The 16,454-nt window shown below is 44.8% G+C and overlaps 1 protein-coding gene across 1 annotated transcript in view; it reads right to left on the reverse strand.

Annotated features, from left to right (window-relative positions):
* Nucleotides 1-16,454, reverse strand: part of CDH4 (cadherin 4, type 1, R-cadherin (retinal)) — a 429,513-nt gene that overhangs the window by 5,957 nt on the left and 407,102 nt on the right. The window contains exons 9-13 of the mRNA XM_009998741.1: nucleotides 14,126-14,311; nucleotides 8,313-8,566; nucleotides 5,850-5,992; nucleotides 3,398-3,631; nucleotides 2,113-2,346 (exon numbers count right to left, since the gene is read on the reverse strand). Of these exons, the coding sequence (XP_009997043.1) occupies nucleotides 2,113-2,346; nucleotides 3,398-3,631; nucleotides 5,850-5,992; nucleotides 8,313-8,566; nucleotides 14,126-14,311 (1,051 nt within the window). The remainder of the gene's footprint in view (nucleotides 1-2,112; nucleotides 2,347-3,397; nucleotides 3,632-5,849; nucleotides 5,993-8,312; nucleotides 8,567-14,125; nucleotides 14,312-16,454) is intronic.

Below are 16,454 nucleotides of genomic sequence, written 5' to 3' on the forward strand. Positions count from 1 at the left end.
AAAAAAAAGACCTTCAAAGTGTCAATAGGGATGTAGTGCACTCTGTTTCCTTTTATTCATTCTGCAGAATGGGAAGTGCTATTACTACTGTTAGACCCATTTTCACTCTGCATGTAGTTTTCCTTGAAATCTATTGTCTTCACCCTTCACAATTTTTTACTGCATTGCTCTTCTAAATGTGTTATTTGGGCAGCTAATACATCAGGTATCAGGAAGAGAAAAAAACCTTTGAGTGAAGGTAAAGGCAGAAACTTCCTTCACTTGAGCAACCTCAGATCTGTCCCCTTGCTGCTTCTTCCTTTTTAAAGCCATCAGACTTTGACCTGCTGACTCTAAAATGGGCAAATAGCACAAAACCCCTTGCACTTGCCTTCTTCCAGGCTGTTGTTCACAGGTCATGATATAAAACAGATAGAAAGGAGACGAAACACTGAAAGGATGTAACTGGAAAACTGCTCATTGCAAATTACATTTTTCATCACTGATACAGTGCTTTGCAGCTCTTGAAGAAAAAAAAAAGTCAATTAGAATTACAATGAATGTAAAAATAAGTTTTTGTAATAAAAACCATAATTTAAAAGGGGATAATGTATCTGAAAATGAAAAGAGGAATCTCTTAAATCAAATGTCCTTCAGCTGAAGTTAATTTCAGTCAATGGGATTTTCAACTGTTTAAATCATATTTTAGCACTGGATTTATAGGAGAGCAGCAAGGAGAAGTCCCATGTTTTATCACCTCTGGTTTCCAGGGCAAGCTTTCAGCTCACTGGCAGCAGCAGCCCTGCATGCCCCAGCATACCAAGCGTGGTGGGACTGACCAACACTATGTCTTCTGGGTGTGCAACTGTGGAGCGTTCACAACAAACACCCTTGCTAGAGGGAGCAGTCCAAAACATTTTGCTCCTGGGACTCCCTGCCCAGTGAAGGACAGAAGTTGGGCATCATGGCTAGGCACAGGGCTGCTTCCACCAGCTCAGATGGTCTGGATGAGGAGCTGGGACTGCCTGGCCACAAACACCCAATTTTCTTGCTCACTCTCCAGACTGATACTATAAATCAATTACACAACAATATATTCCCATTGCTGGCCCAGGAGGATGGATGTTTGCCCAGAGATGACCCATTCTCCTAATGTACCATATCAGATCCACATTAGGTGACATAGCATACGTCGCTCTGTCTGCTCCCTGTTTAAACACATTGGGGGTAAATATTAAATGTGATTTAGCACTATAACTCCCATTAGCTTTAATGGGAATCCCATGGTTTCATCCTATGTTTCTTGATGAATATTTACCTCATTGTTCATTTCAGTGCTCATTTTATCTATTCCTACTGTGCCAACTCCTGCTTGATGTTATAATGATATCATTTTTATTTTAAAGTGTGTGCACACATGGTTATGGGTAATGCTCATGGAAGCCCAGGACTAGCAGTGCTGTGGGGCAAAAGGGATGGCTTTGCCTGGAGCAAAGAGATGGCCAACATTTATCTGCCATACACTCCCAGCCCACCAGCACTACTGACAAACTGGGGATCCCTCCTCTACGAACACTCACAAGCCACCAGAATTCTCCAATCTCTTGTCATTTTAACAAGCAATGGGAATAACTACTGCTCTTCTTTTCCTTTGAACAAACAAAACTACAGCTACATACTGGCTCCCCAAGGGACTAGCTAGATTCCCATAACCAGTGCACCTGGTACTGGGAATCAGTATATCCACAGCCAGCCTGGGACCTGAGAGTTACAGGGGAGTCTGCCACAGGATTTTTAACAAGTCCTTCAATATTTTCCTGCAAAATGCAGAGGATCATATCACACTCACAATCTACAAGACATTGTCAAGTGTAATGATGTTTGTAAAGCCAATGGAAATCTTAGAAAGGAAAATCCAACACACATAGCCTGCTCTGGATTGTTTTGCTGACCCTGCAATGAAGGAGGCTCAAACACAGCTGTGGGAACCGCCCCCCGGCCCAGAGCTCACAGCTCTGTCCTTGGCAGAGGGCTCGCACAGCTTCTGCAAAATACCATGCATAGAAGTAGGATAAGAAGGAACAGAACGTGTGCCATGATGTCCGGGGCAGTGGCAGCCCCTGGGGTACTCACTCAGCAAGATGATGATGCAGATCAGGATGGCGATGATGGCACCAGTGCCCAGCCCCGCCGCGGCCACCGCCCCGATGGTGGTGCAGTCACCGTTCTCGTCGCACGGACACACCTTCACCTTGATGACTGAGGTGTTGTACAATGGGGGGTTTCCCGAGTCTGTCACGATGATTGGCACGTCGTACACACCAGCTTCCAGGTACATGATTCGTAGACTAAGCTGGGCATAATCACCTGGAGAGGCCAAGACAGACAGACAGCTGACTGATGGTGTGGCAGAGCCACACTTGAACGAGCAGGGCTGCTTTGCCAGAGCAGTCTTCTGAGTCCCCAGGAAGGGGCTACCAACAGCATACCTGGGCAGGACAGCTTCAGACTTCTGCATTAACAGTCGGGTCAACAATCAGCCTGTGTTTTCACTAGTACTGGGTGTTTTCACTGCTGCACTAACCTCCCTTGATGCTGTTTGCAAATCCAGTTGTATGCATTTAAAAATAGCACAGAATGCAAATATTACAGCATGAATGAAGAACTCTGAGTCTGGGTTGCCCTTGGCCACTCTGCAAGCTCTCTGCTTTCCCATTGTGGATGACTGTGCTGAGCCAGGTAATCCTTCTTGTGTTCCCTCCCATTGTGATACAAGAGCTGTGGGATTGAGCCCTGAGCTGTGAGGGCACAAGCTGTTGCTCCTGGCCTGTGGGTGCCAGACCTCAGCAAGAGGGACCAGTCTTGAAGCCCAAACCAACCCATGGCTCCATGATATATCCCATCCTTTGCTGAAACTACCAATAAGAGGAGCCATTAGGGCCATTTGTGGTTGCATGCTGCAATCTAAAAATCCTTCACATACTGGTAATCTTCACACTTACCTAGCTCTCCTGGTTCCATGGTAAATTAAAAGGCTGCCTTTCTGCAATTATGGTCAGAGAAATGAACATTGATCCTGATTGTGGCTTATGACAATTACACTGGAACATAAGGAAGACTGATAATAGCTTTTTTCCCCTTGGCCATTATGGATGATTTATACGCTGTTCACTACTGATAACTGTTCATAATTATGAACTGCATTAAAAAAAGCCAAGTGCCAAGGCTCTTAGAGTTATGCTGCAGGTCTGATACAAATCATTTCTGATTAACTATCTTGTCTATAATGTCAGCCATAATGTGCTTTAAAAAATAAAAATCAGATAGAAAAGTAGGAAAGTTTGGAAGTTTGAAACTGCACGTGGCCTCATTAGTGAATCAGAGCCCAAATGTCCTCAGGATTGCCTGCCCCATTTACCATTCAGCCGTGTTATGGTCCAGTTCTTCCTCACCGCAGATGGCACACTTGGCAGCTCGAAGACAAAGGGCCCAACGTTTGGATCGATGTCAGCATCGGCGGCTGTTATGTTGATGACATTCAGGTTTGGCTTTTCACAGATCTGTGCCTCCTTTGGCAGGAGCTCAGGAGCATTATCGTTGATGTCGATGAGGTAGATCTGCAGCGTGCCCGTGCCGCTGGCAGGGGGGATACCTGCATGGGAGAGGCAGAGCTCAACACCGAACTGTGACCCTCACTCCAGAAGCAGTGGGAATGACAACACAGTGGCCCAGCCCCCTCTCTGCCTTCCAATTTCAATAAACCAGGAGTTTCATCCTCCCTGTGTGGATGTTATTAGGGACATACCGCACTTTCATGGTCCCTTGCTTTAAGAGGCATTATTAACTTCCCCAAGCCTCCTAATGCTGCTGTTTTTCACTCCTGCAGAAAATGGAGGTTGAGTTCTGCAGATTTGTAGCCCACAGCAATGTCCTTGGTCAAACTCTAAAAATAAAAGGAAGTAATGCCAAGCTGCTAGTGCAAATTTTGGTAATGGCTGCTTTGAAGAGGAAAAAACCATTAGAATGATAGCTAACAGGAGGAAGACAAGGGGAAAAAAAAGTAAGTCGTGTAATCTGTTGGTCAGCATCTACTGTAGCACTCACTAGCCAGTTTTTAGATCTGCTGACTATTATGCTGCTTCAGAGAAAGCCCAACTCTCCAGTCCATCCCACACTGTGGAAAGTCTATTAGCCTAGATGAAACTTCAGCTGTTATCCTAAGTACTCTAGATAGAATTTTAAACAAAGTGTTGCTTTATGTGCATTTTAATGACTGAAATATACCACTGCTAGATTAATTTTTCAGAATAAAGAGATATATCTAGGTCTTCAATTTCTGAGCTGCTGAATGATGGATATGGAGGCACCGATGCACTGCAGCATCAGCACCAAAGCCAAGGCAAGGGGTTAACTCCAAATCATGCTGTACTAAGTGACCAGGATTTCCAAGGTCAGATGGTGAAGATTAGTTTGATGGGTTAAAGCTCTACCACTGCTTTTGTGAATAGTCTTGGCCAACTCATCTGAGCAGTTTTTCCCTGTGACTCTTGCAGATGCACATTGTTAGATCTCTTTGAGAACACTTCAGATGCCTCTGCCCTGGCTGCCTTCATAGAGGGGATGCTTAGGATGGGGCTGTGGGGCCACACCAGTCTTACCACTGGTGGCACAAAGAAGGGGTAAAATTTGCTTCCTGGTACTGCTACTCAGCATTGAAACTCTTCATGAGTTTGCCTTGATCCTGTGACCCAGGATGCAATAAGTGAAGTCTGAAACCCCAGAGGAAGCAAGTTTCAATTAGCCCTGCAAGCACCACTCCATCTGCTCATAATGGATGTGGCACCCTTCAGCCTGAGAGATGACAAGAGCTACCACAAACACTGACCTGGAAGCATCTGCAGACTATAAGCAATGTAGTTAGGTGCTCACAGCCCAGACTAGAGTTCATTTGGATGCAGAGGCATGGTTCAGGTTTGATGTGAGTGCTCAGCACACACTGTGAGGGTGGGAGAAGAGGAGGTGGAAGGTCCTCCCCTTGCCCAGAAAAACTACTGGACCCTCCACAGAGCCATTTCCAAACTGGAGAAACCAAGGAATGAAAGAACAGCACGGGCACATTTAGGTATGGTTAGCAAAACAGTCATCAGCTCCTCCTAATCAGAATGAGGAAGAAACCCAGGGCAGGAGCAATGGATGGCTTGCCCTTGAGTGAGGCCAGCGCTGAGGTTCACAGGGCTAATTTGACCAAAAGCACTGTGTGATCTTTAATGAGTGGAGGAGAGCAAGCCTTAACAGGACTTCTCTGCGAGAAGATCTGTACTGGCCTCAGTGACTTTGATAACAAACACACCAGCATCCAGCTGCTCTGATCATGGCTGGACATCTCAGAAACGGTGGCGGACACAGAGAGAGTAGCTCAGACGACAGACAGACAGACACCTCACATGAAAGCCACAGCACTTCAATGGATTGCCTTGGTTTTATTACCCTCCTGACATCCCCTACAATTATTTCTGGTTTCCTGATGGAAGGCTTCCTGATCAGTGCCTCTGGGACGATCACCAGGCCGGTGTGTTCAGCAGCCCTTGGAGAGCACATCCCTTTGATTTTTTTTTAAGTTCAGCCCACACTGCTACACTGAACTCCCCAAATTGATTTTCCATTTGCCCTCCCTTTCCCTTAATAACATTCTCTGTATACTGTGCACATTTAATTTACTCCAGCAATTTCCCGTCCCACTTTCACATTTTTGACCATAAAAACCTGGGAAAAAGATAACTTATACTGACAACTCTGTCAGGGCATCATTTCTCTTAATGCACCACATTAGAGTCTTATTGAAGCATGAACAATGTGAAGCCTGGGCTCACCGTTGTCAGCCGCCAAGAATGTGGCCTCGTAGACATTATTCTTAATGTAGTCTGACTCTCGATCAAGGACAGCAGCAGTAGTGATCTGACCATTTGTGGCATTAATGTTCAGCCAGTTTGCAGGATCTGACAGCTTAGAGTATCTACAGAGAAAGGAAATAAATACATGGCAGTCTTTTCACTGACATATCCTTAATATTGCTTGAAATAAGGTTTTTCTGGACTCCTGACCCATGATTCAAAGGACTTCTGGATAACTGGTTTTGTTGACAAACAAAACCTCTAATTGAGTATCTGGTTTTTGACCTCTGCAATTATTCAATTTCTCTATTTCTTTTGTTTTAAAGGTTTTTCTTTCCACTAAGTGCCATGCACATGCCAGCTTCCTGCTGCTGGGCGAGGACATAGCCTGAGGTCTCCGCAGCCAAGGAGAAATGGGGTCTGCAATGACCACTGCACTCATATGCCTGAATTAAAGGATGGATTTCTGCTCTCTCCTTCTCTTAACGTTGCCCTTCCTAAAATAGCTCCAGCTTTAAAATCACAGATATTCCTGTTTCTGTCTACCACTAATAAACAACAGTTTGGGAAATACTACTTAGAGAGAAACTGGCTTGGCTTTTTGGGTATCTTTTTGCCTAACTGTGAAGGAAAAAACAAGTATCCTTTGCATAGCTCACAAAGACAGGAAAAGGAACCCAACCACACCCCACTGCTTCCTGTGAAGCCTTGGCATTGGACTGTCCTGACAAAAAGGGGTGAAGAGAGATTCTGCTTGGGTTTGGAAACCAATTGCTAGTGGATACACAAGATGTGTGTCCTGTTAGCCCTTGGGAAAAAAACCTCAAGTAATTGGCTGTTCATATTCACAGAAACTCTTACAAGACCCCACAAACACCTTGTGTGATGAGAGGAAGGGCTCAGCAGAGCTGGTCCTTCTCCCAGAACTGGCAGATGCTCGTTTGGATTACAGATCATCCACCTCTGGGTTAGAGGGAGCATTCAATCAGAAACGAGCTGTTCTGTCCTCTGAAATCCAGCCTTGGTACAGACGTCAAGGAAATAAAGACCCTTCAGAGGCCAGTATTTCAAAAAAAGTGTAAGAAAAACTGGCTTGTTAGTTAGGATGATGTCTCTCCTCAAAAGTCACAATACCTGTCTAAAGACAACAAGATGAGGCAGTGAATAAACTCATTTTCTAGACCAGACAGGTCTGTGCCAGGTGAAATATTTCAAACTCTTCCTGACATGAAATGTCACCACTGATGTAAGTTTAAGTGGCCTTGGCTGTGGTCACGTTGTATACTCAGGTTTTTCCAAAAATACTGTGGTCTTCACAGACTGGGAGTAAACAAGAAATCAAGTTCTGTGGATGTAGAAGTGTCCAAGAGCAGGAAAAACATTTCCCATCAGCACAGACAGGCTGAAAAACTTGTGAAAGGTGTTACAAGGACTCTTATTTTCACACACACTTTTCTGCAATGTATTTCCCGGTTGGAAGGGGACAAGTTGCCAGACTGCCTGGGTGACAGCAAGTGACATGCTACTGGAGGCAGCAAGGACTAAATCCAATCTTAAACTGCTAAGACCAAACATCTGACTTGCATAAGGCTAAAATTTTGTCAGCTGAATCCCATTCATAGCAAAAGCAGCTAACAGGGAGGTTAGGTTGGCCAGTGGGGGTGACTGGAAAGGGAAGGGCAGAACAGACCTGGCTGAGTGCAGAGCAGGCAAGGGGGCTCTACATGGACTGGCATTAGTCAAAGACCATGTGCCAAAGGCACGTGCATGGAAATTTGACTACTTGGGCAACATTTAACCATATGATATCTTAAAAGTCTGTTCAGCAGCAGCTGTAACCAAGTGAGCCTTGCTCTGCCTGGGCTGACAGCTCCTCTCCCACTGCTTTTTAAGTCAGGTTGAACCTAAATCCCTTGGAAGCAACACAAGACATGATTAAAAATCCCACTGATTCCTACTGGAAATCTAGCCCTATCCCTTTCTGTACCTCAGTTTCCCTCCAGTAAAACAGAAAGAACACAGTTGCTTTTTTCTAAACCTTTAGTGCACAAAGAGCACAGGCCAAATCATCTTTGATAAGGCAAAGACAAAACAATTAGCACAGTGCAGCCCTGACCTGTTTCTGTACCAACACAGGGACCCTTTGCTATTGACTGCTTGTATTTGAAGCAGAAAACTGCTCCTCTGCAGGCCTGTAACATTGGATCCAACTTTGCCCTCCCAGACCAACTGCTCAGAACCTGCCTTATTTGCTGGGAGAACTTTGCAAGCCCTTAGGGGGGCTTTGCAAGCTCTCAACTGAGGTGCAAGTAACTGCCAAGCACTTTACTCATATCGTATCAGTTAGTTTGTGAATTAGGTTTCAGCTGCTTTGATCCCCAAATTTCTGCAGCTGAAATCCCCCTCCTGTACACGAGCTCTCTTGGCTGCCTGGTGTCCCACCTTACTGCCTGCTGCATGAAGCGATCAGGATCCACTGCTGAAAACGTTGTCAGGACTGTCCCTGTAGGCACCCCCTCCTCCAGCCTGATTAACTTGTGGTTTGTCGGGAAATATGGAGCTTCGTTAACATCTGTGACTGAAATGGTGACTCCTGCTGTCGACTGGAAGGACATCTGGATGCCACTGGCCAGGGGAGCTTGGTTTGATACCATCACTGTCAGCATGAAAGCTCTGTTCATCTCGTAATCGACTGCCTAAAAGAAACAAACAAGCAGGTATAGAGCCAAGCAGGGAATAAGTTTTACCTCTGTCTGAAGGCTGCAAGATTTAGACGGCAGGTGATATCAAAGTCATTGCCTCACTTTGTTTCCTCCAAGCTCAGTTCTTTTAAGGTGTTAATCCAGGCCAGCTCCTATCCAGTGGAGGATTTGGCTTTCCAGAATTTGGAGGGCCAAATAGTTAAAAACCCCACAAAGTAAAAATTGTAAAGAGCAGGGAAGATTTCCCCCGTGTTTTGTTCCATTGCTAAACGGCTTCCACAAAAGGAGCTGCCTGTGTTAGCTGAGCATTGAAGGAACAAATCCACCAAGGGCTGCCCCAGACACCGCAGGTGGAGCCTGTTAAGAGAGACTGGACAGGTACTTAACAGTGCTAGTAGCACTTAAAGCTGTTGGGTAGATAGCTAGGACAGTCTGTGTGGGCTCATTAGCCTGAAGTGCTTTTTATTTTTCCTCTTAAGGGAGTTTATAAGTAAAAGTGGAGGTGCAAGAAACAACGCCTGGTCTGGCTGACTAGGTGGTCCTTCCAGTGAGACCTCTCGTCCTCTTGCAAGATGCCTCGTGACCTCCTGAGGTTGCCTGCAGATTCCAACAGATATGTTTTGCTTTTGGGTGGCCACAGATGCAACATTCCCATGAAGACAACGTGTCTTAAGACCCAAAAGGAGTGAAAAACCTTTGCTGGCACGACTGACTGAACTGCAGTATAATAATAATAATTTCTAAACCATCCCACTAATTATTATGAGGGAAGGCACTAATCATCTGCCAGGAAGGCTTGAGTTATGCAGGATCACACCTCTGCTTGTTAAAAAATGCTTTGCTGTAATTTATGAATTTAGAAGCGTAACCATTCTCCCTGATATCTTCTCCAGAGCTGAGTCTGCAAAGCTCTCACAGTGTAAAATGCCACGGTTCCACTGACTTTGCTAGAGCTATACTGATTTACATCAGCAAGATCTGCCTTCCGTGTTCTGTTTAAAACACAGTATTGTCAGGAGGGAAATCAAATCATAGGAGGCTACATGAGAGAAACAAATTTCAGGGGCAAAAGGTAAAACAGTGGATTCTCTATTTGATTGAAGTGCAAATTGCTAAATGGTTTCCTGACAAGCAGGGCCAACATTTAATAAATAAAAGGAAGCACAAAGATTCCCAGTACACCCACCAGCACTGACTCATGGACTTGTATTGCATTCAAAAAAGACACATGGTAAAAGTTCTAATTTAAACACTATTCAAGGCTTTGAAACAATCTGACTAATGCATCTCCTCAATTTCTTTTCACACTCCTCTCATTTACATTACTCCAGTTTTCTTTCTTCTTTTTCTTTCTTCTTCTTCTTTTTTTTTTTTCTGTTTGTGCTGGCCTGTGTGCTCACAGCCAGTCTGCACCTCCCTCCCCACTAGGGTGCAGAGGGAGCTGGCGGGGAGATCTGAGCAGCTCCAGGGGGGACTGCTGAGGGAACCCACTGGGCTCCCTGTCTGATGATGCACAAGGACACACTGACCACACACATACCTTCTAGGATGTGGCCTGATGCAAGGGTTTTTTCTCCCCAAAATGTAGAGTTGCTCACTCAACTTCTTTACCTCTCTTCTGGGAACAACAAAACCAGGGCTGCTGAAAAGCAGCCCAGGGATCAGGGCTGGGGTAGAGTCACCCAGTACTGCCCATCCCACAGACTGTCCTGGAGACATCAGTGCCATGTGGAGGCACAGTGTCCACCACACTTCAGTCTGCACAACACAGTCCATCTGCCTCCTTCTCTTCTGTACTAGCCGAGTTCCAATTCACATGTTTTGCCTTTTTTTAAAACAAAAAAACCCTATATTCCAGAGCCTGCATCTTCACCAGGGGAGGTTTAGATTGGATGTTAGGAAGAATTTCTTCACTGTCAGGGTTATCAGGCACTGGTAAAGGCTGCCCAGGGTAACGGTAGAGTCACAATCCCTGGAGGTATTTGAGTTGTATAGAAGTAGTACTTCGGGATAGGGTTTAATTAAGAATTTGTCAGTTTCTCCCAGGACAGTCCATACTTCTGCTCACTAAAGCTGCCTCCCTCTGACGAACGGTGCTCAGAGCACATTGTGTTCCTCACACTGCACTAATGCCTTCCATCTGCAAGCATCTTACTGAAAATCCTGTGTCTTCATGTGGCCACAGCAGGAGCAAAAGCACATGGAACCAGGATATGAGGTGCTGGCACGTGGCATCCAGGATATGAGGTGCTGGATTGTCACCTACTTTTTAATTTCATGTCCAGGAAGCATGTGACATGAAATTAGAAAGTAGCACCTTTGCAGACACTCCTTGTTGGATGTTCTGTGGCTGATCTGGCACAAGTGGCTCTGAAACATGTCCCTGGAGATGCTGCACATGCTCCTCCTTCACCAGCCTCTCCAACCCTGATGCGCAGAGTGAAGCCGAGGGCTTGGCATGTGTCCTCCTTTTCTCAAGGTACTTCTAACTGAAGGCAACAAATTTGTCTTATGTTATTGTTGAGGCAAATAATAAGGGAAGCTTCAGAAGCTTCTCCATTATAAATTCACAGCTCTGATCCACGCAGAGTTTATAATAACATTTTACTTAGCTGGCTGCCACAGGGCACTCACTGCTGCTCTAGGAGATTGTCTTCAGACTCTGTGGTGTCTCATCTGGGTGGGAAGTTTCTCTCTCCCCTTGATCAAGGCTTTCTTTGAAGATTAAGGTCTCACATGTTTATGGAAATGGTTTGGAAAGGCATGAACAGAAAAAGGAAATGTTACACTTCCAGTGATTGGACTGGAGCTGCAGGTGGGGTTTTGCTGAAAGTGGCTGCAGAACAGCCCCCGTGAGCATCATCTGAACTCCAAACAGCTTCTTGTTTTAGAAGCATTTCTGGCCCTCCATTTCTAGCTCCCAGAGTGCTGGTGGAGGGGTGGGATTCTTCACAGAATGCCCTTTTCTGCACCATTTCTGTGACTGCCATGGACCAGATACAAAGCCCTCTGCTTGCAGCAGTGGCAAGTTATGTATAAGCAGCTTCAAAGAGCCAAATGAAAATCCAGCCAGGTCTGCAAAGAAAAGGTTCATTATTTGACTTAATTTTTTACCTGTGTTTTAAATCTACCTCAGGGATCAAACCAGCAAGAGACTGCTCCCACACAACAAAGAACAAGAGCTGACCAGCCACCCCATTTGACATGCATACATTCCCCAAACCTTTAAGCATATTTAGCATTTTTACTTATTAACATAAAACAAAGTATTTCAAAGAAGAAGGTGGAATCCTAAGAGATGAAGAATCCCTTCTTCACCATGAAAATTTAATCACAGCAATTTCACTCATTCTCCTTGCCAAAAATACACCAAAAAGCCTCCCAGCTTGACAAGGGTAAGAAACTCTGGGCACCCAGGAGGATCAGGTGAGGTTCTATAGTGAAGACATTCAATGCAATTTCAAGCTTTGAACTCATCTTGACAAGACAGGGTTTTTGTGTGGTTCTCTGAATTGTGATCACTGTGGTTTATACAGCAGTGGGAAGTCAACTGGTGTCTTGACAAATCTGCCCTGCTTTTTTGCCTGCAAGTTCTGAATAAGGCAGGGTTCATTATGCAGAAGTCCTTGTGGAGCAGTGATGATCATGTAATCCACTGTTGTTCACTTTGATGTGCCTTTCAACTACAGTCATGGCACTTTACTAGATTAAGAATAAGGGTTTCTCCCAACCTCTCAGTGAAAACGTTGGCATTTCCATTCCAGATGGACTGCTGATGTCAATGGAAATAAAATTGTTGCATTTTAGTTTGTTGAATGTTTTCTGTTGAAGCATAAAAATAGATACATGCATAGATAGATGCATAATTACACATATGCATCCATATGCACACATGTCTAGAACTACTGCTAAGCTTGAAGAGGTTTTGTAGCATTGCACCAGATAAGGCTGTCAGCTGTCATTACAGAGCAATAAGAGTGATAGATAAAAGAACCCTGATGAAATACCATCTAGCAGGTAAGATGATGTCTCCCTTAGAGTTTCAGCAAAGTGGCATCTGCAGACACACACACACAGCCTAAGGGTCAGAGAATAGGACAAGCTCACACGTTCCTACCAGCATAACCTCACTGGCATTTCACTGATGTCATTCTTCCTAATACCCAAACTGTAAGTATGAAGAATGACTGCAACTTATTAGCTATGAGGGAGAGTGTTCTTTTTTTCAACACTGAGCTATTCTTACATCCTTTTAAGTCTTTAAACATTAGTGTTTCATCCTGACCTGTTGATGAAAACTTCCTGTTAGAGAAGACCAGACTTATCAAAAGATGCAGGCGTTGCCCATCACAGCAGGTATTAACCTCTTCAGGTGCACTGCACAGTGTGTGTCCTGTGATCTCCTACAGATCACAGCAGCCTATTTGTGACACCTTCACTTTCTTGTTAGTAAGAGGGAGCATCCATAGGCATCTTGTCTGGGATGAGATCCACTCAATGCTGAATGGATCCAATTATGTTCAGACTGAGTTTAATGATTGCAGAAGCATTCACTGTCTGGGCTGCTGGCCTCAGGAGCTGAATGGGAAATGAATGCTCAAAGGAAAATGAAGCCATGTTCTTTGGAGGCAAGGAGGGAAACAGAATTTGATACTTGCTGTAGATACCTTGAGTGTTCCAGCTCTCCTAAGGCTGAAGGCAAGAGATGGAGGAGAGAAGGGATGGTGGATATTTAGAGTCTTATTTCTCAGAGTCTTTGAACAAGATTCTCTGCTGATCTAACCTGGGGAGTGGCCTTCACTGGAGTTGAGCTGTTCTGAGCTGAAGATCTGGCCCACACTGTGTGTTTAATGCTTGATTCTAGGAAAAGAAAAATCTCCCCCAACTTTGTTCTGCCAAGCAACTAAATCAGAGGAAAATCTCCCCTTTTATTGTGTTCCCAGAAAATTCACTCCTCCTGAAATCTCTCCTGCACTCCCTGCTATCATGAAGGCTGATCATTTCACCGGTCCCCTGCAGTGAAATGCTACTCCTGGTTCAGAGCTAATAGGGAGTTTTCTGGCTCAAAAAGGAGAAGGAGCAGCCTCTGCCCCAAACCTGCCAGGTAGGGCAGGGCAGCACAGCCCAGGTGCCATTCTCTCTGCCAGTGCTCAAAGGCTAAGGAGGAGCAGGGTGTGGAGGTCAGGCTCAGATGCTTGGAGGTGCCTTTGGCATCTGAGAGTAGATGAGAGTTTACAGTGGGCTGGGCTGAGTTGGGAAAGACAGAACCAGCAGCATGCAGTTGAAGTGGTGGACTGTGGTGGTGCACTTGGCAGTGCTGGGTTAATGGCTGGACTTGATGATCCTAAAGGTCTTTTACAACCAAAATGATTCTATGATTCTAAGTTACACTACTCAGGACATCGGCACAGAGAGAGATGGGAAGCAACAGATCTGAGCACTCGTATTCCCAAACAGCAAAAGCATGGAACAACTGCAGCCTTCTGTCTTCTGGCATTCCCTTAGCTAGCTGAAAGGGTGACAGGTATGGATATGCTCTGGCTTTCCCCTTACCTTCACAACAGTGACCATGCCCTCGTTGGTGACAGGGTCTGTCCGGATGGTGAAGTGGCCAGAGGGGTCTCCGCTGATGATGCGGTAGATGGCATTCCAGTTGGGGGAGTGCGGCTGGTCCCGGTCCAGCACGGTCAGATTTGCCACCACAACCTCCACTCTGTTCTCAGGAACTTCCCCTGAATACTGCAAATAAGAGACAGGAGTGGTCATGGTGGGAACTCTCTGTTGGTCCTCATGGCTACTTCCCCTCTCCCCTCCACCAGCACGACTGGGAAATCAGTCCCATGAAGAGGACCATGGGGTCTGTGTTAGGAGTGACACGTCTCTTTCTCACTGCTGGTTTTCCTGATTTTTTTCTTTGAATATTTTTCCAAACCTTTCAGAGCCTCATCTCACCTCTCAGCCCAAAGGAGAACACACCTGCTATCACTCAGCCAATGCCCAGGTTTCAGCAAATGCTCAAAGTAAATGGACAAAAAATGTTCTTGATACTCTCGTTCAGTTACAGCAATCAGAGAGTTAATTGTCAACAGCAGGTAAAAATGGCAGACTAAAATGTGCATTTTTTTAAGGATGACTATGTCCCTTTAACCTGAGGTATTTTGCCTCACTCAGATTTCAGTGATGGCATTTTATTGCTTCTTTGGTGATTTTACTTCATTTTCTTTCTTGCCCTTGGTTTGATTTTGTCTCATTATTCAAAGTGTTTCTAGTGATTTTGCCACAGCCTTTCCTGGAGCTTAATTCTCTCATTTAGCACTGATTTTCATGGAGCATGTCCAGGCATAGCCTGATGCATTAGCTGCTTTCTTTTCTGCTTTCCAGTCCTTGATTTATCATATGGTTGATCAGGGATCCTGGCCTGTGAATATTTCCAGTGTTTGGGGCTCAAAAGCTGCCAGTAAGACACACTCTCCATTTTTCAGCTGCCCTCATCTCTCAGCATTGCCTATTAGCAGCACTTGCAAATCAACACTCTGATTGACATATGGCAAATTAAACACAGGGGAAACGATGGGAGCGGCTGGCTCCAAGTCTGCAACTGAAACCCTGGCCCCAAACTGCAGGAGCAGAGCACTTCTGGAAATCTGGCCTTTGGTGTGCACAAATGCCACGTTATGTAAATGATAATAAATCATCCCTGTGTTACCACAAGAGTCCCTTTCCACTCCTAAGCCATACCCATCCATTGGAGTCTTTCCATTCTGTGTGCTTATATTTAAGATACATCATTCTACCACTGACAGCAAAAATATTCCATCTGCCTTATGCTAATGTAAGTTTAAATTTGCCCTTTAGTGCTATCCTGAATGGCAACGTGCCCTCCTTTCTGTTATGCACCTGTCCTATACAAGTTTTCATTAGTGAATGCAGATGGCATCTCTTCCCAGCCATGCTGAGTGGTGGGGAAGAACAGTGGGAAGCTGCAGGATAATTCTAATTCCAGTACACACTACAGCCCTTCTTTTCTCTTTATTTCCCATTATTTCACTTGTTCTTTACCCATCCCCTTGCTCAATTTGGAATCTCTGCAGCATACGGCTTAAGCAGGGGAAATATATGGAAATTTATCAAAAGCCTCTTGAAAAATCCATTATATTATGTCATATGTACATTCCTATTATCAACCTTGTCTGAAACCTGCTCTGAAGAACTGAAGGAGATTAGTTAAGCAGGATCGTCTCTCACTAAATCCACAGCAGTTATCACCCATTACATTAAATTAATGTTGTATGGCATGCCAGCAATGACAAGCTGATGACCCCCAGTGTCTTACAGGAGGTGGTTGCACTGCTAACATCAAGGTATCATAATTTCAAAGGAATTAAGCACTCTGTGCAACCACTTCAAACCTAGGACCACAGTTTTTTTGTCTGGTACTACTAGGCTTGTGCCTGGCAGAACCCAACAGAATTAACTCATCCAGAGCAAACCATCAGCTGTAATTAGGACATTTAAGAAGGCCAGTCCTATGGGCTGCTGAACACCTTTAGGAGGGTATAGCCAGGTGCTGCCAATGAGTTTGGGTTCCATGGAAAAATCTCACACCCTCGCCAACAGATTTTACAGCAGCTCCTGTAAAAGCTGTCACAACATCCCTTTTCAGCCCATAGTGATAACATTTACTACAAGAGATATTGGAAAAATATGAGGTATATTAAAAAATTATAAATCCACAAGCACATCTCCATATAAAGCCTGGAGGAAGATTGCAACAGTCTATAAAACTTTTCCATTAGGGTTCAAAACCAGAATACTGGGCATATACTGAGCAATCCAGGAGCTGATCCAGTTATTGTTGATACCTATTAGGTATAATTAGGGA

The sequence above is a fragment of the Chaetura pelagica genome, unplaced genomic scaffold (genome assembly GCF_000747805.2).
Source record: "Chaetura pelagica isolate M959 unplaced genomic scaffold, ChaPel_1.0 scaffold275, whole genome shotgun sequence".
Taxonomy (NCBI): domain Eukaryota; kingdom Metazoa; phylum Chordata; class Aves; order Apodiformes; family Apodidae; genus Chaetura; species Chaetura pelagica.